The following is a 24,530-nucleotide window of genomic DNA, read 5'->3' on the forward strand; positions in this document are numbered from 1 at the left end:
ACAGCTGAGCCCTATTTATAGAACGCTCCGCCATGGCGAGGCTGCCGTGGGGCCGTCCCGGCTCCGCAGGCAGGGGCTGAGCCCACCCGGGGCACGAGCCCCCCGGCCACAAGCGGGCTCGGAGGGGTGAGGGTGTCTCGCCAGGGCAGGATCAGGCCCGCGGGGAGCAGTTTGCAGTCGTTCTCTTATGTGTTAGGCAGTAGGCAATATTGAGACTTCCACTTGGTAATGAACAGCAGTTAACATAACCCAGGAGACTAGAGCACCATAAGACAAGTCTATATTCAAAACAACGTCATGCTGACATCACACAATTGCACCATTTACACTTTTATTTACTCCAAATAATAGTTCAACGTTTAGTAACTTCAGCGTTCTCTACAGAGGTGTAAAATTCCTTCTCCGGCTTTTGGTCATTTACAACGTTGCAGACATTTGGTAGTTCTGTTCTTTCCTATTTAATAATAAAAAAGAAAAGTCCCTTTTGCAGCTGTCAGGATTCCTGTATCTGACTGATGGAGCGTACCTGCAAATCACAGGCGTGAGCAGACTTCAAAATGCCACCGAGGCCTCTTCGAGATTTAATGAATCAGAAAATGTTCTCTTTATTTACCAGGATCAAAACAAACAAACAGAAAAAAGGGTTAAAAAACCCCAAACCGCAAAAACAACTGACAACTCAAACTCTCACTGGTATACTTAAGAAATTTGATGATGAAATGGAAAGGGGGCATCCAAAGTACTGTTTGGTTAGCTCTGGCTGAAAACAATTCTGAATGTGCATGCATTTTCCCAGTGACTCCTAAGATATAGAAATTCCTCTGATATTACAAAATACAAAAATATTTTCTCCAAACTCTCATTTACATTGCATTTACAACAATCATGGAAATAACTTAGGCTCCCACACGGTCCAAGAGACAAAATTACCTACCAACATGGCTAATGGAAAACAAAAACATGGTGGCAAGCAAAAGCTACCGGCAAACTGATGCTGAGAGTCAACAGTGGTAACCAAAACGTACGGACAAACAGAACTCAAAAGGGTGGCAGTATTTGGGAGAAAGAGGAAAAACTACTGGGTAAATATTACAGGCTAAAGTGAACTTTTTTGTGGGTTTTTTTTTTCTCCAAAGTAAGATGTGCAAAATATATTCACCGTGCCCAGGATTATGACTATTTATAGAAGCCAGTCTACAACCTTCTTACAAATCCCTACTCTTCAGGTCTTTTTCGTTACAATAAAAGCGCTTACATGATCTAAAACAGTGCAAGTTTGTGAGTTAATTTACATTCTCCCAAGGTGCCTGGCAAGGATGCCATTAGGATATGATACAGTTTTTGCTCTTCTGTCTTTTCCGGCTGTGCAACTGTCCCCTGCCACCCAGCGTGGAAGACTTGGGCATGCTGTACGAGCCGTACTTGTGCAGGAGCTCCTCGCTGGTCACGTACCGGAGGCGGGCGGGTTGGGGAATCGGCTCCCCGAGGAAATAGCCCTCGTTGTCGGACTCCGAAGAGGAGGAGCAGGTCGAGCACCAGTCGTATTCGGCGAAGTAGGGCCCCCATCTCTCACCCAAGTGGTTCTGCAAGGCGAGATCCGACACCGTCCGGGGACAGTGGCCGTAGACGTCCCTGCGGGGACCCTGCTCCGCCGTCTCTCTGCAGCTCCTCTGGTGCATGAACTGGTCGTAGTCGTCCCTGGCTCGGAGCGAGGGTCTCTCCTTCAGCCGGCAGCACTGCTCGCTGGCCAGGTGCAGGGCGTTATCCGACCGGGAACGTCGAGACCGCCGGGGCCGGTGCGGGCGGTAATGCCGGTCGTCATCCCGGAGGTTAGTTCGCCGGCGCGTACGCTCGCTCATGGGGGCATGCCTCGAGCCCTCCTGTGCCCCCAGCTTGCCCCCGGGCACCCCGCTACCGTAGTCGAAGCTCTGGTGCATCCGCCCGTGCGACGGCCGCTCTCGGTACCCGAGGGGGCTGGCGAGGTTGTGCAGGTTCGGCTCCATGTCCTGGTACTGCTGCACCGACAGCAGGCTGCGGACGGACTCGGCGCTTCGGAATTGCATGGAGCTGTTCAGGGTCCCCATGTTGCTCATCTTCTCCGAGACGTTCATGCCCGAGTCTTTGCTCAGGTCAGGCATCGAGAACCTGGAGAGATGCTCCTGGCGCTTGGCTCCACCGTCTGCAGAGAGGCCTTTGCAGGGAATGGGGAAAGGAAGGAAAAAAAGAGAGTTAAGGAGGAGAATTTTCTATCAGCAGAGATGCAGGGAGAAGGCTGGGTTTGGCCCGAGACTTTTGCTTTAAAAAATAACATGGTGGTTTAGATGCTGTCCTGAAGAGCCCTTCAAGAGGATGATTTTTTGGGGTTTTTTTTTGTTTTTTTTTTTTAAAAGAGCAGGCAGTTCCTCCTTTGGGGAAATCACACCAATTTAAGGTGTTTTGAGTTGGACTCCAAGTTGCTTTTCACGACTTCCTTCCCCATATGTCTACGCTGTCTGCGGCTTGATAGGAATAACTAGTGATGCCAGTGAGAAATTATGCGTCAGAGGTAACCTGAGGCCTCCCGCATGTTGAGATAACTAGGGTGCCATGATCTGGCACCCACACCTTGTGCAACGACGACACGTTTTGAAGGACTGCACAATGTCAGGGGCAGCTGAAAACGGGGCCACTGGCTTGTCACCACGCCGCACCGCGCAGGTCCCCAGAATGACACCCGTGGGGGGACCGAAGGGGCAGCCTTGGCCACGGGCGTGCAGTCGGGTTTCCCAAGAGGCGAGGAAACACCCGAGCCCCAGAAGGTCTTCTGGAGCTCCCCGTAAGCAGCGGGACAGCAGGAGGGTCAGGCTATCCCTGCAGATATCCAGGGATATCTGCACATGGGCAGGAGCCAGGAACGTCAGGTCAAGCTGGATGGGCTGCCCTGCTCGGGAAGGTGGCCCACTGGGTCTCTCTCATGGGCCAGCCAGCCCTGAGCTCCTGCAAGGTGCTTTCCTCCAGCCCAGAAAGCCTTCACCTGGCAGCAGAGAAGTGGGGTGTCTGCTCAGCACCTGCCCATCAGCGAGAAACTCGACGCACCCCACGTCACCCTAGTCCTTGGCCTGTTTTCTGGGCGTTTTCTATCTATTTTCTGACTATCTCCACATTGGCTTGACAACTGGCAGCAGTCAGCGCTTGCATTGCAAGCTCAGGACAACATGTTTCGCAAGCTCTTTCAAAGGAAATCCATTTCATCCCAAATCAAACGCAGAGTGTTTGCTTTGGCGCTCTTCTCCCCGTCCCTCTCCGACTACCTCCCCGTGCAGACCAAATGGAGAGCTGTGCACCATCAGCAGGATTTTCATCATGACGCACAGCCCTTATGCAATCACCGAGAATTTACGACTTTGTAAATTAATTAAGAAAACCAACAACCCAGCCCACAATTCAAGAATAAACTTCTTTTTCCCTTAACAAAAGCTGCTTACATTTCATCGAGAGCTCAGCTCCTTCAGCATTAGCTGCTGCCTGCCAAACCTGAACAAGAACAAGGGCTGCTGTCACTAACCCCACTCATGAGCTGCTTCAGGGTTTCTTTGCACTCAGCCTTAAAAAGATCAACAGCTCCTGCAAAGATGGGGAGGTTTTCCAAATCCTCCCCTCGGTGGCACCAGGGAGAGCTTTAGCACTTGAGCACAAGCTGCCGCTGGGTCTCGCATGATTTGGCTTTGCTCCCCGAGTCCCAGCCGCCGCAGCCATTTGCTCCTTTGCTTTTCTGCTGTTAATGGGGATGTTTCTGAGTTTATGATTACAGAGGAAGGTAAAGCGAAGGCGATCCCTGAACGCCGCAGGAAAAGGGAGAGGCTGGGTTAAAAAAAAAAAGGAAAAGATGTGTTTTGTTTCAAAAAGGACACGTTTCTCAAGTCAGCTTCATGCCTTTTTTTTTTTCCTAAGCCATGCTGATCTCCAGTGAGCTAACCCAACCCTGCCCACTGCCCTTTGGAAACAGCCCTGCGTGGGCTCCCCGTCCCCTCCGAGGACCTGCCTGCCCGTGCTCCCTGCTCCCGTCATGGGACTGAGTGATTCCCAGCACACACCAGCTCCTCGCCGGAGTCGTGATCTTCTGCCTTTGATCGCTGTGATGCCGTTTGTCACATCAGGCACTGTTGCCCATGACCCTCCTGTGCCACCGTGGAGGAGCCCAGCAGCCCCCCGGGAGGGAAAAGCGACTCGGTAACATGCGCACAGACCTCCCGAAAAGCCACAATAACAGTGGGATGGCCTGCGGAGCTGATCCGAATGTGAATCATGGCTGCTGACAGCCGAATGTGGCCTTAATCAGATCTGTCAGACAATAGCTGACGCCAAAGAAAATGAGCCCTCGGTGACATTTATGCAACCCTTCATTAAGAGAACCGGCGCAGCTCCGCAATAAGAACGAGCAATGGCAGTGCTGTGCAGGCGGCTCCAAACACCGCAGGATGCTTCTGCGGCATCAGCAGATTGATTTTGGCAGCATCGTTTGAAAGGGGCCGACCTCGTCCCACCTCGCAGGGGCATGGGGTGAGCCGGTGCTTCGCCCCCGGCGCACAGCCCGCCACATCGGATGGTACCCGCGGGTCTCGGCTCCCTCGCTGCAGCCATCTCTCTCCTCCGGTCCTGCATCCAGCAAGAATAAAAACAAGCATCTGGGGAGAGGCTCCGGAGACATGGAAAGAGCAAACCAATATTTTCAAATTAAGCGAGACATATCTGCGTCCTCCACATCACCGGCAGGAGCATTGCATGCAGCCGTGGTGGCCGAGCGGGATGACCTGCGGTGAAACCTGTGTTTCTTTTTGCTGGGAGTAAAGCGAGCCGCGATAAGTGGGGGGCTCCGGCTCCGGGAAAGGCAGAGCCAGCACTTCACGGGTTTAGTTTATGCAGGATGGGGGGTCTCCAGCCCCTTGCACACACCTCCAGCAGACACCATGAGTGCTTTTGTTTCTTCCCCTTCAAAGTGCTGGTCAGCACAGCGGGCAGCAATTTCAGACGAGGAGCCCGTGATACACGTACGGCTCATGCCTGGAGTGCAAGGTTTAATCAGAGATTATTAGGTCTAGGGGATGTTTCTGGCTGTTCATCCAGACGGCCTGATTATAATTAAGCACACACATTTTAAGATCTTGAATCACTGGGAAAATGTTGATTGTAAGAGGAATCCAGCACAGAGCACATACACCACCATCGCCAGTACACGGAGCTCAGGGCACGATGGAGCCTGTGCTCGGGAGGCTGCAGCAAAGCCACCCCGAGACCCAACGGCTTCGTTTCTCCATACGACAGAGTGGGAAACGCTCCTTGCTGAGGGACAAATGCATCCTTCCAGGCAGATTTGGCAGGCTGCATGTGCACAAGCCTTTTTTTGGGGAGCCACACTAGCAAGTGACCCAGCAAGCAGCGCGGCCAGGGGTCAGGGAAACTTTGATTTACCTGCTCATGGTGGCAGCGAAGGATTTCTTCTGCTCACTCAGGAGCAAAGCTGTGCTTTTGCAGCATCACTGAAGGCACCGAGAGCTCTGCATGGCTCTTATGGTGCGCAGAGCAGGTACCAGGTCAAAGATGCAACTTCTAACCCACGTGAAACCCAAAGGTGGCTCCAGGCTTAACTTTACATCTACACCAATGCAAGGTGTAAAGCATCATGAGCAGGGGTTAGGCCCAGATTAGTCTTTCAAAGCTCCTTAAATGATCCTGTCCCTCTCTGTGGAGCCATAAAGCCTCAGCAAGGCGTAGTAGGAGCAAGCCAGGGGAGCTCCAGTGTGACCGCAGCGAGTTCAGAGTACAGCAATAACCATTTGTCTGAAAAACTTCATCTAGAAAATATAACGTAGGAATAAAGTTTGAAAGAGCAGGGTTGTTTAGTCTAGAGAAGAGAAGGCTGAAGGGGATATAATAACAGCCTTCAAACACAGAAAAAAATGCTTGCGAAGAGGAGGGGAACACATTATTCCCCAGTTCTGCTGAACTCCTGCAAGGAAAATTTCAGCTTGAAGAAGAAGAAAACTCTTCCTGTGCAAGCACAGCAGAAGATGGCCGGGGCAGGCTCCCGCAGCGGAGGGTTTCCCAGGCACCCGAAGGCAGCGGATGCCCAGGCACACGCAGGGCGGCTCCGGGTCTCTGGTCCTGCACTGGCCTGGACAGGGCGAAGGTGGCACCGACCCTCCTCTCCTGCGGTCATTTCAGAGCCACACCAGTGCACTGAGGCCCAATCTTCTTGAATTACCAGTATTTATTTACAGCCGCTGCAGCTCCTTCTTAATGAAGCGTTTCATCTGGGAACACAGCTAATAACCCGAGCAAGCCCTAATCTGGAAGAAAGAGCAAGCGAGGGGAGACCCCACCCCGCAGCGGTGATTTTTTTTCTAACAAGGAAACCCGAGAATCTGTTTCCCGAGGCCGTCCAGGGCAGCAGGAGCCCTGCTCTGGCCCAAGGCACGGGATGGTTGTTACCACGTCACCGAGCCCTTTCCAAGGGTGCAAACCCAGGGGTGATGCACCGATCCCACCAGACTTTCCTTCTGCAAAATGATGCTCTGAGACACCGAGCACACCCGTCGGCGGCTGCCCCAGAGGCTCTTGCGTTGGAAAAGGAGAGATGGCACCTGCTGCCGCCAGCGCGGTGCGTCGGCCGGTGGCCATCCCACGGCCAGATTGGAGCCAGCACCGCGGCGCACGTGGACACAGCAGGTTATTTTGCTGCCGTTCTCCGCTGCGTGGGGCTGCCAGGCTCAATATTTCACCCCGGAGCCATGGAAACGCACGCCTTTCGAATGAGCACAAGTGAAAGCTGTAGCTCGGCTGCGGGCGTTCGATATAAAACTTGAGCTGGCTACAGTGCTGGGAACACAAAGCAGGTTTCTGGTTAACATTATGGTTTGCTAAGAACATGCTGTACCATCCCCTCTGAAGTCCTTCCCCACCCCTATTAAGAACCATGTTTATCCCATAAAACATTGCCGAGGGAAATAACAACCGAGTAAGCAAAGCGATGGCACAAAGATATTCCTCGTGAGCATCACCTCTACAACCTTGCCACAACAAAGCACTCGGAGGCGCTTAAATCTCACTGTGTGCTTTGCTGAACCGGGGCTGCGAGTTGCATTAATTATGAATTATTAAACCGCTTGGCAAATGACAGCAGAGGGGCCACAGAGAGCATGTACGCTGGCTGTGAGGCTGGGAATGAAGCCTCCCATGAGGGGAAGCAGCTCCCAGCCCCCATTAAATTAAACTCCCCACGAAGCTGGCCTAACACGGGGTGAGGCCTCGCCGCAGCCAGCATCCCACTGCAGAGATAGCATCGTCTGCTTCACCCCGGCGGGGAATGCAGAATGCCGTGACTTAGGATATTGCAGACAAACAGGGCCATGCTGACGTTTGCTTCTTGCCTTTACATTTATTATAGTGTACACATACACCTGTCCATCGCGGTCCTCACCACCTGATACCCACGGAGGTGCCTGCCTGCACCAAAACCCTGCACCCCGGCCAGAGAGCCAGTGTTTAAGTGCAGCTATAGAGGCACAGGAGGGGACGGTACGGCATCTCTCGTGTCCAGCCCCCCCGTGTCAGAGTCTTCTCTCTCCCATAGCACCAGGCAGGCACATCCTCACCACCCCTGAAACAGGGTTTATTTCAAGTTCAACCCCGAGAACTGAAAAAGAACTCAAGGAGAAACAGCCTGCCCAGGACTTTGTTTATAGCTCAGCCTCATCTCACTTCTGAGAGACCTCAGAGTGTGCAGAAATAAAGCAGAACCCTTATGTAAGTGGAAATCGTGGAAAGTAAACAATTCGGGGGAAAGCAGAGTGCTCGGCCAAGGGGGTCGTGGTGCCGACAGCCTCCCACGGTGTGCCACCGCGTGCCATCCCATGGGTGTCAGGGCACATTCCCCACCCGATCAGTCCCTCTGGCTCGCTGAAAGAAGTCCCTACACGGGTGCTGCCTGGGAAAAGGGCTGGATTTTAACCCAGAAGCACCCGTGTAACCTCCCTTGTTGGCACCACCAGCTCCTACGCCCTCCCCAGACAAGGCAGGATGGCCGACAGGCTGGGATGAGGATGATGTGCTATTGCTTCCCCTGACTACATCTCCTTCCAAAAGTCCATTTCGGCTCTCCCTCTGGTTTGGTCATTACCCCATGTGCTTCAGCACGTCCATGTGTGACAGCAAAGGGGTGAAGGCATGCACGTGGCTGGCCCCTGCGTAAGCAAGCCCAAACTCCCACTGCTGAGCAGCAAAAAGCGAGTGAGGGGGGTAAAGAAACGTTCCTGGAGGTTTTATAATGTTTTGGCATTGGCCCTTTGGGATGGAAAACCTCTATCTTCACATGTTGGGTTTTGAAATGACCCAGCCTGGATTGGGGAATGTTACACCTGGGTCTCAAAATTGCAAGAAATTCCCCCAGGGATCCCATTTTCTGACTCGGAAGCGGTTTTACGCTGCCCGTGTCTGGGGGAAAGATGGTGGTAGGAGCGTGCTGGAGAGCCGGGAGCCTCCTTTTTCTTAGAAAAAGTCAGGAACAGCCAATGTGTCATTTTCTGGCTTGCGTAACTCAGCTGAAGCACCCGGGGCAGCCCCTCTCTCCAGCCCAGGCGGGAGAGGAGCACCTGCGGGGTGCAGTGCCACCGGGGACATGGGGATGGTCCCTGGAGCCCTCACCCCAAGCCCCTCACCGCCATCCCTGAAGGTGTTCAGGAGCTGCTCCCAAGCCGCCGGTGCAGGAGAGGCTGGGCTATTGAATGCTTCTCCAGAAAATATAACCCTGGCCCTGAGAAACAGGGCTTTTTCTTCCCCAACTCCCACTTTTCGGCTCCTCCTCAGGCAGAGGAAGAAGAGGGCACTGGAGACAGATGATGCCGTCGGGTCACTCTGCAACTCAGACGCATAGGGATCAGCGCTGACCCACGTGCATATTCATATGTTTTTTCTCTCTGCTTTCTGGGTATATCACAGTTGTTGTTTAGTCCTGGAAAAACAAGCTATTTGGGGCCTTTGGACGTCTCACAACACAGATGACAAGAGAAACGTGTGCCGTACATGTGAAATCACATTCCACCCTGTAATGGCACCAGTTTAACATCTTTTTTTTTCCTGGATTTATGCCTGTGACAGATGAGGCTGTTACCCTCACCCAAACTCATCTTCTCAAGGAATACTTAAAATCTGTTTCTCCTTTTGCATACGACACTGTCACCGTTCAACATGACTTCTACCTCCAAAGCACTCCTGCTCTCTGCAAGCTGCACACAAAGAGCCTGTTCCCAGAGAATAACATTTAGCCTGCAGGTACTTTCTTAAGTGGGCTATTTGACCAGCTGGCATTTTGTGGAAATGACTGCTTGGAATCAGCAGAGATCAGCTCTTGATTTCTAATTCAGCTGCTAGGCACATACAGCCCCTGCAAAACCTTTTTAGAGGGCAACGCAAGCACAAGTAGAGCAAGGCAGAGCACAAGCACTGAGAGCAGGGCTACGATGGACCCAGTATCTTCTGGGAAGTGATTAACCTCTGGTAGGATCAGGCTCCTCCTCATGAGAAAAGCTCCCTGGACAAACTCCATCTTAGCATTGTCCTGATTGCTTAATGAGGGGAGTTGTAGGATAAACATTGCTACAGCATCCACTGTTTTGTATTGTTGCTAATGTCATTTAAAAAAAAAAGCAAAAGCAGCCAAAGGAAATAAAATACAAAAGATAACATAAAATCAGCAAAAATGAGCTCGCTCTTGGAAAATGTGCTGGGCAGTATTTTTTGCTCTTTGCCTCTCCATCTAATGGCCACGTTGGGCAGGAGGAGGACCCAGTCTCCAAGAAGCTGTAGCGGATCGGAGTCTGTCGTAGCCTTCAGTTGATGGCAGAAAAGGGATTTTCAAACAGAAACGTGGAAGGAAAGGAGAGATGCCCTCCACCAGCAGGAAGCTCTGCCCTTTGCCAGTGGACGCGTTTAAATCACATCAGCATTTGTGGCAATTACACAAGCACAAACCAGAGGACAGCAGAGACACTCCCATCTAATTCAAACTCTGAAACAGAGCACAAGGAGGGTCACAGCTACCTCTGCAACTCAACAGTCTGCTGGTGCACTACTACCCACGGTGAGACAGCAGAGCACAATCGAGCACTTTAAGAGCAAGTGCCCAGGATTAACACGGCGTCACACCTCTTTACTAACCCACGAGGAACTGGCTTTAAAGCAATTAAGTAGAGCCTGGTTGGTAAGGTGAAAACCTGGGGTCTTGCGGGAGGCTTGGGGTCACATAGAGCTTGGCCCACCCAGTGGGTGACCCCCAGTCCGGCACTGAATGTGTTACAAATATTATAGGGACGACATCTGTTCACAGGAGGCAGCCTTCCGACCAGAGGACAGGGGCTACCGCTGCACACCCCGTGAGCTATCTGCTTTTACTGATGTCTCCAGCTAACTAGTAGTTAAGTCGTAATAGAGACATCACAGCAAAATCTGCTGCCAGGGAGAGACCAGCTTTTAACATGTGCTCTGCAGGTCAGGGACTGTTTGCCCTTCAGCTCCCTATAAAAAAAAAAAGAATGTTTTCAGCGATGCCATAAAATGTTAGATGGATGCGGTGTTAATTATTTCACTTTATAAGGTGGAGCAACTGTGCAGCATTAGTAGCTCAAAGGGACCTCGTATGTGGATGCCCGGGAGTTTCTTGCAAAGCAGAGCTGGGGCATGCGGGGTGGAGGGCATGGGGTGAGCCGGACCCCCGGGCTGCACTGGGGGGAGCTCTGTGGGAGGGCTTGCTGGGCAGCTTGCTCCGCCGTGGTGGGGAGGGCAGGGATGGGAAAAGCCAGGCAGCGGGGCGCTGCGCCATGACACCCACCCCCCCCAAAAAACCTGTTCTCCTACAGCTCTCAGCCAGGTCACCGAACCTCCCTGTCCTCAAAACGCTGCCAATTAAATGGGATGATAATTGTGTCCTCCATAATTGCACACATGGCCCTGGGGGAGCTGCCACAGTGCCCCCCAGCTCGAGCTGAGCCAGGTCCCAGAGCAAGGAAAATCATTAGAATCTTACACATTAATAAAAATGTTATCACCTTACTCCGCAGAGGAACTGCTTAAATTCATTGCAAGCCCCATCATGCTGAGCATCTGCTCCCAGAAAGCAGGAAAGAAGAGAGTCGTTAAGGCAGGAACTGCCAGTAAGGAAATTCATACTTTGGCTACGTATGGAGGATGGATGCCTTTGGAAGGTCTCCCTCCCAGCATTTTAAAAAAGGGTTTCTAAAATGAAAGACAGAATGATTTTTCACTCTAATACGAAGGCCTTGCCACGTTTCCTGTCTCTTGACCCGTATCCCCGATAACCTGTTACACTTCAACTCCAAAGCATGCAGCAACTGCTCCAATACTCGGGGATTGCTCATCCAAACTTGGTGTTGCTCAAGACTCTTTGTACTGACGGGGTTTACACAACACAAGTTTTTAGGAACACGAGTGGCTTTGGAAACGTGGAGCTTTGCCTAGGGAAACCTTGTTTCGGAGAGCAATTCCCAACTCCCTCGCCATTTCACATCTATTTTTCCTCTGTGTATATCTGAGGCTGTTTGAGCAACCCCCTCTCCAGCTCATTAGCTTCTCTTCTCCCCCCTGCTTTACCACTTGCCGCTTAGGGAGATCCTGGCTGAACACAGATCATCTCACATCTCAGCACGGGGCTGGCAAAGTCCCTAAACAAACACACCGAAACCCAGGAGTGGGGCGAGGAGGCACAGGCGTAGCAAAACAAACCTGTCCGTCCAGGTGGGGCAGAGCAGAGAGCTCGGGTTCAGCGGTGCTCAGCTCTCCGGGGACGCGGCGATGCTCACTGGCACATCCCCACCAGCCGGTGCCAGCATCCCATGGGGGGTCCTTGGGATTGGGTACCAAACACCCTGCAGGCTGCTCACTGCCAGTGACAGCAAGACAGACGGACTCCATTTTGCAGGGGGCAGGCACAGGACTTGCCTGAATCCAAGCAATGCTTGGTTGGAACAGAGAAAAGCCAGGGGAGCGGCAAAGAAAAAGCAAGGCAGTATCTCTGGCGAGCAAACCAGGCTCAGTATTTTCTTTTCCGAGAAGTCTTCTGCTGAGGGACTCAGAAGCAAGCGATAGCTGTGCCAGACAAGCGCAGCCGTCCGATAATGCAAACTACGGCAGGCTGCAGAAGGACGGCGTGCAGAGGGGGCTGAGCCTCCTCAGCGCCGAGCTGTGGACCAGAGCCCCACCGCAGACACGTCCGTGCACGCACACCCATCCCCGCAGCCGCAAAATGAAACCCAAACACGTTTGGGGTGAGAGGACTGAGAAATATTACCCTGGGATGTGCTCACGAGAAACGGGCTCAGCCTGATGGGACAAGCATCTCGCCTGGTTTTTCCCTGCAGTTTCTACCAGGGGACTGGGGAAGAGGAGAAAAAGAGCCGTGCATAGAGGAGGAGGCATTTCTTTTAACCGGTCACGTGCTCGAGGACTGCGTAACATGCAAAAAGGGTTAACTGGGCCTATTGCAAAGCAATTAAAAATATTTTTAGCCTGCAAGGGCAGCTGACAGCTGTCCTTCAAGTGCTGAAGGCTGGAATCTGCCTCTGTGTTAGCAGCTAAACTTCATTTTTCCCCCCTCTTCGCAAAAGGGAGGGTTAAAGAGCTTGAAAATGTTTGCTTTGAGCTACACGGAAAGGCCAGCCGTCTACAAAGCCCTGCATTTTGGTAAACAAGCGAGCAGAGCGAGAGGGGGCTGCCAGGCACACCGGGGCCGGGCAGGCAAGCCCGTGGCACCAAGCGGCTGTCCCCAGGCTGCCGGTCACCCCTGTAACGGGAAGACAAGGGACCCCATCGCACGGAGGAGGTCCCGGGGTGGCCGCAGGGTGGGCGGCAGGAGCGGGGGGTGACGTACCTGTTGCGTTGGAGAGCGCGAGGGACTCCATGGAGCCGCGGGGAGTCCGCTCGGTGGGCGTCAGGTCCTCCGTGAACTTGAGGGCGTTGATGGGGTGCCGGCTGCGGCACTGCGGCGTCGGCATCCCGCCTTCCTCTTCCTCTTCGTACTTGGGGACTTTGAGACTTCCTCTGGTCTCGGGGAAGCTCTGGTTGGACATGTCGCTGTAGCTCTCCTGCGAGCGAAGCCGCCCCGAGTAGTAGTCCTCTCTGCAGTCCTGGATGAAGCTGCCGCCGTGGGTCTTCATCGCCAGCGAGGAGCTCCTCTTTGGGTTGCTGAAATGTTTCGCCCATAAATCCGGCTGCGAGCCTGGGACCTGGCTGGGGTTGTAGGAGGTCCTTATGTTGCACTGGCTGAGAAGCTGCAAAGGGCTTTGGGACTGACTTTGCTCCATTTTGCTCCCGTAGTGGTAGAGCTCGTCCCGGCTCCTCCACAAGTGCTCCCTGTTGAGGCTTGGAGTCTGGCTGGCCAGGCTCAGCAAATCCATCTGCAGGGACAGCGGGTCCACGTCGGTGGAGAGGCGGTTGGAGGTGACCTGCAGCTGGTTGCAGGGGCTGCGCACTCCCTCCTCGCCTTTCCCCTTGTTCTTGCCGATCTTGGCGCTGCGGCGGGACTCCTTGGCTCGCGCGCTCTGGAAAGCCGAGTCGGAGGAGTCGGAGCCATTGGGGTCGTCGCCGACGCTGCAGGCCCTGGAGCAGAAGATCTGGCCCTGCTTGGGCAGGAAGGGCCGTCCCAGCAGGGACTTCTTGCACTGCGCGCAGCAGAAGCAGGTCTCGGTGGCGTGCCAGTGCTGGCCGTCGTACGTCATCTGGCCCTGGTCGATACCTTGAGGGGGAAGACACGGAGCGTCAGTTAGCCCGCATACGTCGCTTCGCCCCGCACTTAGCACGCGTGTCCCCCCGTGAGAAACGCGCGCCTGGGCTCGCTCTTGAAAGCCCTTCAGCGGGGTTTCTCCAACATGTGAAGTTAAGCCCGTTTCTAATTCCTTGCAGGCTGCAGGCCTTTGCTTGGGAGTTACTCAACGTTGGGAAAGGCAGCAGAACTGAGCCTCAAGCTATTTCATATTAAATGGGGATATTTCCGATCATAAAGCAAAGGAATGCAAGAAGTTCTCCATAAAGTCCTTGAAGTCAAAGCAATAACTTGCTGCCTATTTAAAAAAAAACAAAAAGCCTCCGACTCAACCATAATGAGGAATTTGTGCTGCCTTGGTTAAGTACGTAACAGAGCAGACGACATCCCCATCCCTTGCTGCTACCACGGCCCCATCCTAACTTTAGTTTGGCTACTGGGGCCCCTTCTCCAAAAGGGAGAGGAAAGAGCCGGCCCCAGGGATCTGAGTGCACACCCTTGCCTTGCACCCAGCCAAATTTCCCGGGTTGCCCCCACCAGCCCCCCTTGGCTTAAGTAAAGGAGTTGATGCAGCGAGTCTGTCCCCTGCCAGCAAAACCCCGGGGAGCATGTGCCTGCTGCACGCACATCGCTCTTGGTCAGAGCCGTGAGAAAAGCTCCCGAGGTTTCAATTATAACATTTAATTTGCTTGTTCAAGCTGCCGTTCGTGGCGAAAGCCCCCGTTACCTGAGAAACTGCTGTGCACGGCGGGGTGCTGCACCGCACGTGTGCACAGCACGTGCTTGCACACCCGCCGCAGCCGCGTCGCTGGGGGGGCCGAATCCTGCCAGGTAATTTACAAATGAGCGGTACGCGAACGGTCCATTTTATTCCAAGCTAAATTTGGGGTTGTGTAATTGTTTTTTTTTTCTTCCCTTATAATGAGCAAAATGCTTTTATATAGACTGGAGCGCTACGCTTGTGGACAAAAGAGAGACAAGACGGTGGGTGGGATTTTATCAGGTCCTCTTCCAACGCCCTGAAGCCATCTCGCAGAGGAAGGAGCACAGTCTCCTTACTCTGTCCTCGGCTACCCAACGCAAGCCTTACAAGTCTTAAGCACACACCTCCGATTTATGTGGCTCTTACTCACAACGCTCAGTGACTACTACGAGCAACTTGCAGCAAAATGGCTACAGTCCCTCCTTGGCTAGAAATGTGCAGATATGCACCAGAACAGGCATTTTGCCCCCAAAATCTGACAGTCAGCAGGCTCCGGACGGATGGACAGACGGGAGGACAGCAGATGGGGGAAGCAGGAGAGAAGGGAGCGTGCAAGAAGCGTTAACAGCTGCTTCTTCACCGCTCCGCAGCTGAGCTTTCAGGAAGGATGTGCTGCAGGTCACAGCAAACACGTCCTCCAAGTGCTTCGCTGAAGCCCTGAGTCTTCCTCCCCGTGCCATCTGGCCGCTGTACAAGAGCAAAATGGTTGGGTTTTTTTTCCTTTCCCTGCAGCCTACGAATTATGTGAACATGTGAGCTCACCTCCACGGACAAAGAAAGAGCTGCCCGCCCACCCGCGAGCAAATGCTCAGCCAAGTGGCAAACGGGATTGGGAAGAGCAGCGAGGTGGCTTCCCAGCCCCCCCGAGTGCTGGGGGGACAGCTAACCCTCAGAATAAAGTACAATTTCAATCACTGTTCTAGAAACGTAGATTGATTCCGATGTGTTATTTCTTTCTGTCTGAGAAGATCTATCTGCCAGCTGATTAAAAAAGGCGAACAGAAAGAATAATGATGCCTAATGAAGAAGCATCTTTCCTGTCAGTAGCTCATTAACTCATGCGATCCTTTGGCAAGCTCAGCTGGGAAGAATCTGAGAGTCGAAGAGCCAGGCTGTTTACAGGAAAACGAGAATTAAAGGAAAAAAAGCATGCATTATATTAGGCCAGGAAAAGCTTTCACTAGTTCCGACAGCTCCTGAGGTTGCTCTCTGACAGACCGCCCCTCTCCGACCACAAAAAGGGATAAGCAGTGGTTTAAGCAAACAAATTACTGCGCTAGCTCCTTGGTGGGACGCGAGAGGGGCACGAGCCTCTTTGGACGCTGCAGGGCTGGGGCAGACCCCAGCCAAAGGCAGTCTTGCCCCCAGCCCCAAGTCATCGTCAAAGACCTGACGCAATGGCTCTTTGTTGCCAGAGACAACCTTCCAAGCCGAGGTTTGCCCTGCTGCCCTCCCGCACCGCGCTTGCCCCAGGTCCGAGGGCAGGGGCACGTACCGATGTGCTGGGCGCAGGTGTCGCAGTACTCGGCGTAGAGGGACTCGAAGCAGCTGCAGCAGTAGGGCCTGCCGTCCTTCATGATGTACCTCTGCCCCCCCAGCACCGTCTCGCATTCAAAGCAGCAGAAGTGCTTCATGTGCCAGTGCCGCCCTTCGGCCTCGGTGCATTCGTCGGCAAAAATGATCTGGGGGCAGGAAACACAAGTGCGGAGCGGAGTTGGTCAGAAAGGGGACCTGAGACGCGGGCATCAACCTTCGTGTCTCCTGCCCGTGCGCGGCAGCTGTGCCCCTTTGCTCACACAACCTCCAAATTTTACAGTTAACACCGCCGTCCTGCACGGGAAACTCCCGTGGTTTGGCTTGCGGCAGGGGCACCCATCGCTTCTTAAGGAAATCCATTAAAATGCAAATACCTCAGGACCGTGTTAGTGCACGGACTACAGAGTGTTAAGGCAGAGCTCGCAGTAACGTGCTCCTAAGCACATCCATCAGCAGGAGGGGTCGATCAGGGTAATAAACATGCTTATATACAACCTATCGATCTGGTGGACTTTTGAAGAACAGAGCAGCCGCTTACTAAAACACATTGACCCATCTCTGAAACAGGGACACGAGTACAAAGGATGAGTGAACACACAAGAGGTGGCAGCTCTCTGGAGAGGAGAGAAGACGGAGCTACCGGCCTCCTCACCATCGCCTCTACCCCAGCCCACGTGCTTATAAAGATGATAGCAGTCATTATACCAGTGGGAAAACTGAGGCACAGAGTGCTGTTAAGAGTGGGTTGGTGAAACAGCCATCCGAAACGGTTCCAGCAGATGTTTTCTTGCTGTCTCTACTTCCCAACCCCACGCCATCTCCGCTCCCAAAGCCAAGCTGCGGGAGTGAGCAGTGGCCCAGCTCTGCTCCCTGGCTCTCCACCTCGGCACAGGTCACACCAAAAGCTTTTCCCCTGCAATTCCTCTTATACCCGAGTTACTCTTTCTCGCAATTAGTGCTGGATGTTTCAAGGGAAGAAGTGCATGTTAAAGAAGCAGCTGAATGAAAGAGTTATACGAGAATTTGCAAGGATAAAAAGTACATGAAAAAAATTACCCAGCCTAAGCCACAAGGAAACAGGGCCAGTCGAATGGTTAGGAGTTGTTTTTTTACTGGTAATGTTACAAATTTAATTGGATACATACGTCAATGTTCTTTATATTTGAAGTGCATATAGCCTTGGATATTTACTGTTACACGCTTGCATAGATGGGACGTGGTATTTTATAGTACATATGGTTTTCCACACTATGCTTTTCACAACTTTAAAAGCCAGAACAATTTCCTTCACCAGCCTTTTAAACAGAGATTGACACTTGAGAAACGCTCAGAGGCAACTCTGTATGGTTTTCTATATTTGGTTTGTATTCCATTTGTTCAGCTTCCTATAGCCCGTTAATCGCCTCTCTTAAAGCCTGTTCCAGCTCGGTGTGTACTCAGACACTACTGTCTTGTAGGAAACACAGCACTCATCCCACCAGAGGCTTCTTCTGGGGAGACAGAGGGGAAGGGAGGATCACCACACACAGCTGGGCTAAAATCACACGGCACGGGGGGTGTGCTGTTACTGGGAACGCTCACGGAAAGCCTCCCCGGCTCCCCGCATGTAGACGAGGACCTCTCTCAGAACAGCCCTAGGCAGACTGCAATGAAAAATCCCCGAGACGCTCACCTGAAACCCCAGGAGAAGCTTGCCTGAACGCTTGGCAAAGCCAACCCCGTCGTATTTCGTGTGCACGCCTCCGTGTGCAGGCCAGGGCGGATGGAGGGGAAACACCATCCAGTTGGCGAGAGGAACCCTCTCGTGCCATCCCCACGGGCAGCATCTGTGGCAGAAGCCGGGGCGAGCTGGCTCTTACCTCGTCACACGCCGCACAGCGGGGCTTGAGGCACTCGGCGTGGTGCCTGCCGCAGTAGATCTTCCCATCTTGGTAGAAGTAGATCAGGTCGACCAGGAGCTCGTTGCAGACGCTGCAGATGAAGCAGGGAGGGTGCCAGCAAACGCCGTGCCCCGCTCGTGAGGCGAAGACGGCCATGTCCCCGCCGTTGATCTGGCCGCCGCACTGTCAGAAAAGCCGGTGTTTAACGGGGAGCGGGCGAGCCCGCTGCCGCCCATCGCCAACTAGTTGCTTTCACAACCGCAGCAGAAAAAGGTGCCCATTCACAGCTCCTTTCGGGCATGTCTTAATCCCTTTTCATCCCCATTTTGTGGCCAAGATATCACCAGCTTCCCCCCTGCACAAGGCCAGGAGCTGGCGTGACTGGTCCATGTCAAATACTGCAGGGTGCTCTTGGCACGTGCCCCGACGGACCCCAGCGCTTGTAGCTGCTGGGGGCACGGAGTGGGTGCTGCTCCTGCGAGCTTTGCTTAACTTTGGCCATTCAAAAGCCGCCCCGCTTGTGCCAGCTCATCAGCCGCTACCCACCTGCTCACAGATGGCCCCCGTCATGGTTACGGGGAATGGCCGGACATTGCCTCTTCCTAAATTTTCCCTCTTCCTTTGATTGCTGAAGAGTTTGAGCTCCCTTTTCTCCTCCTCATCCAACGAATTGCAATAGCGGACCTAAAAAACAAAAGCAATGCTCAGTGGTAGGGTTGTCCCTGGCTCCCCGGCCAGCGAGCCGCAGTCCCACGGGCTCTGCAAAACTCTGCCAGGGGGTTACACAAATAAACTCCGTCCTGGGCTTACGGGAGCCTGGAGAAAAACAGCTGTCGGGGCTTCAGTCATCCTGGGGTTCCGCTAAAATTTCAAGAAGTAGAAATGAGAAGAAAGGGCAGGAGGAAGGTTGCTCTTTGGGTGTTAGGTTTGTAGGAAAGTCTTAAAAGTTGGGTCCTCTGAGTCCCACCCAGACCCAGCAGGTCAGACTGAGGGTTTTCCTGCTTTCTCCTTACAGCAGAGGTGTTACAGCAGCTTCAAAACGTTTTACTGGCATTTCAACAGCGCAGCCTGTTTTCCCTGTGTACATGATGGAGTTCCAGCTATTTGGGAACTCCAACTATTCTTCCAGCGTAGGGTCAAGTTTGCACATATGCAAAACCTCTGCGTTGGAAGGTAATAAGGAAATAAGTAAAATAAAAGGATACAAACAATGAACGATGCAATTTCCCCAAAGCTTATAAAACTCTGAGGTTTTCCTGGCTATTTTTCAGCCTGCAGGCTTAGCTCTTGGCTGATTGCATCTCAACGGAGAATATGACTGAAGAGCCAAAGTGGCCACGTGTAGCAATAGTGCCCAATCCAGCCTCTGTTACTTTAGAGAGCAGGCTCATGGAGCCGAGCAGGATTATTCAGGTGAGCAACCAACACACCCTGCATTTTCAAAGGGGCAAAACTGAGCACAAGGGGAAACTGCATGCGGAATCTGCCAATTTGCAGAAAATACTTGCAGGCTCGTGCCTCCAGCTTGCAGCAGCACAGGCTGCAGTAGCAGCGTTCATGTGTATTTACTCTTACGTTTTTCGGCTGTCGGAGGCTGTGGGTTTTCAGCAGCTGCCAGGGAAGGCAAGCAGGCAGGTTGGGGCCCGAGGGTGTGCAGGAAGAAGCCCCTGCCTGGTGCCTGGAGCTCCCCCGGCACTGGCAGCACCGTGCTATGCCCGTGGCACCCAGCCACGCGCAGGCAAACTCGTTAAAATCTGACCTAGATCAAACAAGTTACCTGCACGTATTTTCCAGAGCGGCTTCTTCAGAAAGCAGCATGAAAATAATTTTTTTTGTTTACAAAGGGAAATTTTGCGGGCTACCAGAAGCCAGTGTTCTCACTGGCGAGAACAGGACGTCAAAGACCGGACTCTTTTTGCTGCCTCACATCTTTCTTGCGAGATGTGAGAAGGTTTATTTTCTCTGACTGGTCTTGACTCAACCTCCAGCTTGCCAGGCTCTCCCAGCTCCCAGCTCGCGAGGCTCAGTCCGAGTGAAACCCCTCCTCGGCACACACGCTCCCCCTCGCAAGGTGAGTCGGAAGCAGCACTCGGGAAAAGGCTTTTGCAACTTCGGATCTGGCTCTAGGTGATCTCAACAGCACGTCAAGCCACTTTTAACGCGGCTTTGGCCTCTGAGGGCTGAGAAAATGCTTCTATTTCAGAGAACTGAAGAAAGGTGACGTTAAAAATTTCACCTTCAGAAACAAACACCCCCCCTGCACCCCCAACACAATGCAGGCAGGTAGCAAATACAGCACTTAAATAGCAACATGACCAAACTCCAAGTAAATCCCCTCCAAAAGCAGAAAGGGCTGAGAAAGGGCCAGCCATGCTTCCAACAGGAGCAACCCCAGGAGGTGCGTCCCCTCCCCGCCCGCAGCCCTGATTGATAGATGACCGAGGACACTTCTTTTCGCTTACTAACCTCATTGTCGTGCGGTGGCAGCTGGTGCAAAAGCTGCTTTATGCGAGATTTTTCTCCTGGGCTGTTGACGTAGGGGACCTTGTCCTCAGGCAGGCAGCTGTAGTACTGGTGCACCTATGGAGCAAGAGAGGGGACTGCACTGGGGCTCCCTGACCGAGCCCGTGCCCCCGTGCCCAGCCAAGCAGCCACCCCCCGAGCCAGCAGGCACTGGGTCTTCCCGATGATTTCCAGCGGGGAAACGCAGCCTGGCGCTGCTTTGGTTTCATTGCCTTTTCTCCACCGAGAAAGAGGGGTGGCAGCCCCGGTGAGGCAGTAGAGCTCGTTACCGTTTGCTCGGTCAGCCTCCATAGCGTTAGCATGTTTCGCCGGCTGCGGGGATGTGTCGGCACCTGCCTCGGCAGGGGAGGTTAAAAAGGCTGCGCCCCGGCAGCCTCCGTGTTGCCGGCTATCTCAGCCTCCACCTCCATCAAAACCCTCCGGGCTTTTTTCTGCAGCAATTTGTGGAAATAAACAGCAGATAAAATCTGTTGGAAGGCTTGGTTTTTCTCTTTCGTCTCAGAGCGTATAATTAAAATCGGCTATTAAAAAGGCAGCGCGGTGGGGCACGGCGTGCCCCGGCACCGGAGGAGCCCCATGGCAGCCCGGAGAGGAAGCACACCCTGAACCCCAGCGTCTCTCCTCCGACTGCCACACCTGGGACGTGTACTCAAGGGCCGGGCCAGGCACCGGGATGGGACTCACTGGCCGAGGATCAGCTCCGAAATGGCCACGGTGACGTTGAACGGCTTGGGAAGAACCAGGAGAAGGGAAAGGTAAGGGAAAGCTCGGCTGGGATGAGGAGTCTCTGCAGCCCCGGATGCCTCTGGATGCTTGGGCAGGAGCGGAGGGCTGGATGGCTTCCTTAAATCCGCACTTGGCTAGAGAGATGCAAACTGTTTTCCCGGTGCATACAGCTTTCTGCCTTTGCCGCGGTGGGATTAACCCCCTGAGATGCTCCCTTGGCTCTCAGACACTGCAGCAATTCATTTCAGAGCGGCTGCACTGCCTGCAGCTTTTGCAGGGCTTTTCCCAAACCACGCTTGCTTTGCAGTGGCTTCTGATCAGCTTTTTCCCTCGCTGTACGTTTTGGGCTTTGGCCTAGAAAGCACCACCTGGGCTGGCTTTTCCCAGAGAAGCCCCCTCTGCCTGCACAACCCCACGGCATCTGTGGGATGACAAGCTACCGTGGGTGACGGCGAGGGATGGGGACGCAGAGGCAGGTCACACAGGGCTGGCTGGCAGGGGAGCTGGCCCACAGGCTCGCAGGCTGCTGGCGGAGGCTCATACAGCCTTCAACAGGAAGGAATCACTTTTTATTCCGGAATAAATATCCAAAGCCGGCATTATTCAGGAAGAATTACTCTGCATTCAGCTCACTCCTTGGTCTCAGTCAGAGCTACCTGCGAGCAGAGCTGCGCCGGTGCTTGCAAACACTTTTCCTCTCATTTTATGGTTCCCCTCCAAACCAACCCTAACATCCACCTTTCCCCATCATCAGGTTTTGCAGAAAGGGAGATTTTTAGCAGATTTCCGCCCGTAACTCTGCAGTGCTGATGACAAGGGAACTGCTTGTGTCACGAAGCTGAGGAACATGCTGAGCATATGCCACTGCAAAACCCTGAATTTGTTTAACTAAGGCACAGCAGAAACAGACCCACCAGCTATGGAAACTGTCAAAGAAAGAAAGGCTGCTAAGTATTTTGTTATGTTAAAAAGAAAACAAACTACGTACATTAGAATACTTACTTTGCATTTATAGAGCATCCTTCATCCAGGGACATCAAAGCACATTAAAAACACTTAAATTCTTATGACATGCTACGCAAGGTAGCAAATACACGCACTGGAAAGGACTATTTGCAGTATAATGACGTTAAATGAGCTCCCTGAGTTCATGCAGCTAGTCCGTAGCAGAGCTTGCAGCTGAAAATCTCCCAGCAATGCCCTGGCTGCCATACCTTTTACGGGGCTGCCAGGCTACCGTGCTACCACACTGTGCCTTCCCGGCTGGTACAGACGCCTGCTGACTTCTCTCCGCCAAACTCCCCACGTGCGGACAGACTGCTCGCTTTCCCCTGCGCTCAGGTTGGTTAGTTTGTGTTTTTATTTCTTGCAATGACGTTTTTTTTGCCCACTGAGTCCTTGAAGTTGGCGAAGACCAGAAATGACTTTTTTTTTTGAAGAGCTGCCAAATTCCATCAGGCTGCTCTGGTCCTTACAGCAATGAGCCGTGAGACACTTACCCTGAGCGAAAAAACAGGGATGTGAGTTCTTCCTTCGGCAGCCTGGGCACTGCCTTCCCGGAGCCTGGCGTGGCGGGACGTACGTGCCCAGCTCCGCTCCTGCTTCCGCTAGGAAGTTTTCCATTTAGTCTCAGCAGGTCCGCGGGAACTGGCTCCCATCACACCAGCAACATAGCTCGGCAGGGATGGGCAATTTGGTTTGAAAAGCAAAACAAAATAAATATAACAGGCTCCAACCTGCATTCTGTTGCCTGAAATAACCCGAAAGGGTTTGCTTTGGATCTGCATCAGCCAAGGGGACCTTCTGCAGGGATGCTCATGGAAGGGATGGAGCAGAGGCAGCTGCCAGTCCTTGCCCAGCACCCACAGGACATCTTGTGGGGAGAAAACTCTTTCCTTATACCTGTCGATGGCTTCCTCCGCTCTTGCCTTTACATCCACCGTCCCTCCTGGGGTCAAACCTGAACCAGGGACACACACAGATCCTTTCACCTGGGACATCACTCCTATCCCGACAGGCCCAGCTGGAGCGCAGACGAAGAGCAGAAGGACACCCCTTGCCCGGGCTGACGTTAACCCAGGCTTGTGCAAATATGCTCTCTCATCCATCACCCATTCCCCACGGGATGCACCCAGAGGGAACGGAGTCAGAGGCTGCCAGCATCCCCTCCCTCTGTGCTCAGCTGGCTGCCGACAGCATTTCCGACCCCGCGAGTGAGCGGCTGGCAGTTGGGCTGGCACAGCCCAGTCGTGATGCTCAAGAATAAGGAAAAATAAAGAAGGAAAGAGGGGATTTCCAGATCGATCTGGCTTTTCAGGGAAAAGGCCTGCAGAAAATGTTAACTTGCTGGAAAACTAAAACTGCCTAGTCTGCACTTTGCTTTTGTACAAAAGGTCACTGTTTTCCATTAAAATTAACTCCTCCTCCGTCCAGCTCCGGTTCGGAGCACGCACAAGCCTTTGTAGCTGGTGAGCCTTGCAGGGCCACTGTGGCCAAAGGGCCTGATGCAGACCCCCCACGCACTGGCAGATGGCTCCTCACTGACCTTACAGGCTCTGCAACATGAGCTGCACCCAGATAAGGAAAAGAGTGTGGGGCAATGACCCAGGACGGATAACATATCCCTTTTAAATCATGCTGTATCTTTAACTGTTTTATTATTAAATACTTCTGCCATACAATACAGCAGCTCCACATCCTGCTATTTCCCCTTGCAACAGATCTGCTCCGGCCATGGCTATCCGAACAAGCATCATTAACCCACGGGAGCCACGTGGGGGGCCGGGCTAGGTTTCACCCTCAGTTTCCCCACCTGCCCCTCTTCACTGTGACCTCTGCTCACATCCGAATGGGAGAAACCCCAGAGGAATCTGGAAAACATCAGGCTGAGTTAAAGTAAGGCTTCAGTCAATGTCATGAGGCCCTGATGCCACGGGGACGGGCTGGCCAGTGTGCTGGAAGCCAGGCTGGCTGCGGGTACTGGGCGCCGTGGCACGCCGGCCGGCCGGGCAAGCCCTGTCCTGCCCCGGGGAGGTCTCCCAGGTGCTTGGACAGGCTCTGTGCTGCAAGAAACCAGAGCAGCAGATATCCATCTTCCCAGGGTGTTATTCTCACTGTCAAAAGGAAAATGTCCAAACGCCATGGTTTGCTAAGAAAAACTGATACACATTTTGGAAATTAACAGCTGCTTGGAGCTAAAAGGGGAGGGCACGGTGTGGGGGGGAAGATAGAAATTTAAAAAGAAAGAAACCAGGAGAAAGGAAAGAACGCAATGTAAAATGAGGGTAGGAAAAAG

General features: G+C 53.1%; 1 protein-coding gene across 4 annotated transcripts in view; it reads right to left on the reverse strand.

The window, feature by feature from the left end:
• Nucleotides 1-264: 264 nt before the first annotated feature.
• PRICKLE2 (prickle planar cell polarity protein 2) overlaps nucleotides 265-24,530 on the reverse strand; it is a 108,019-nt gene continuing 83,753 nt past the window's right edge. For 3 of the 4 annotated variants that reach the window (XM_052777754.1, XM_052777756.1, XM_052777755.1), the window contains 6 exons: nucleotides 20,453-20,566; nucleotides 18,533-18,670; nucleotides 17,966-18,169; nucleotides 16,066-16,252; nucleotides 12,917-13,780; nucleotides 265-2,191 (listed from right to left, as the gene is read on the reverse strand). In XM_052777754.1, the coding sequence (XP_052633714.1) occupies nucleotides 1,323-2,191; nucleotides 12,917-13,780; nucleotides 16,066-16,252; nucleotides 17,966-18,169; nucleotides 18,533-18,670; nucleotides 20,453-20,566 (2,376 nt within the window). In that variant the 3' untranslated portion in view covers nucleotides 265-1,322. Of the gene's footprint in view, nucleotides 2,192-12,916; nucleotides 13,781-16,065; nucleotides 16,253-17,965; nucleotides 18,170-18,532; nucleotides 18,671-20,452; nucleotides 20,567-20,778; nucleotides 22,004-24,530 lie in introns of those variants that run through there. The other variant, XM_052777758.1, reaches the window with a different exon arrangement.

Source organism: Harpia harpyja, chromosome Z, assembly GCF_026419915.1.
Source record: "Harpia harpyja isolate bHarHar1 chromosome Z, bHarHar1 primary haplotype, whole genome shotgun sequence".
Taxonomy (NCBI): domain Eukaryota; kingdom Metazoa; phylum Chordata; class Aves; order Accipitriformes; family Accipitridae; genus Harpia; species Harpia harpyja.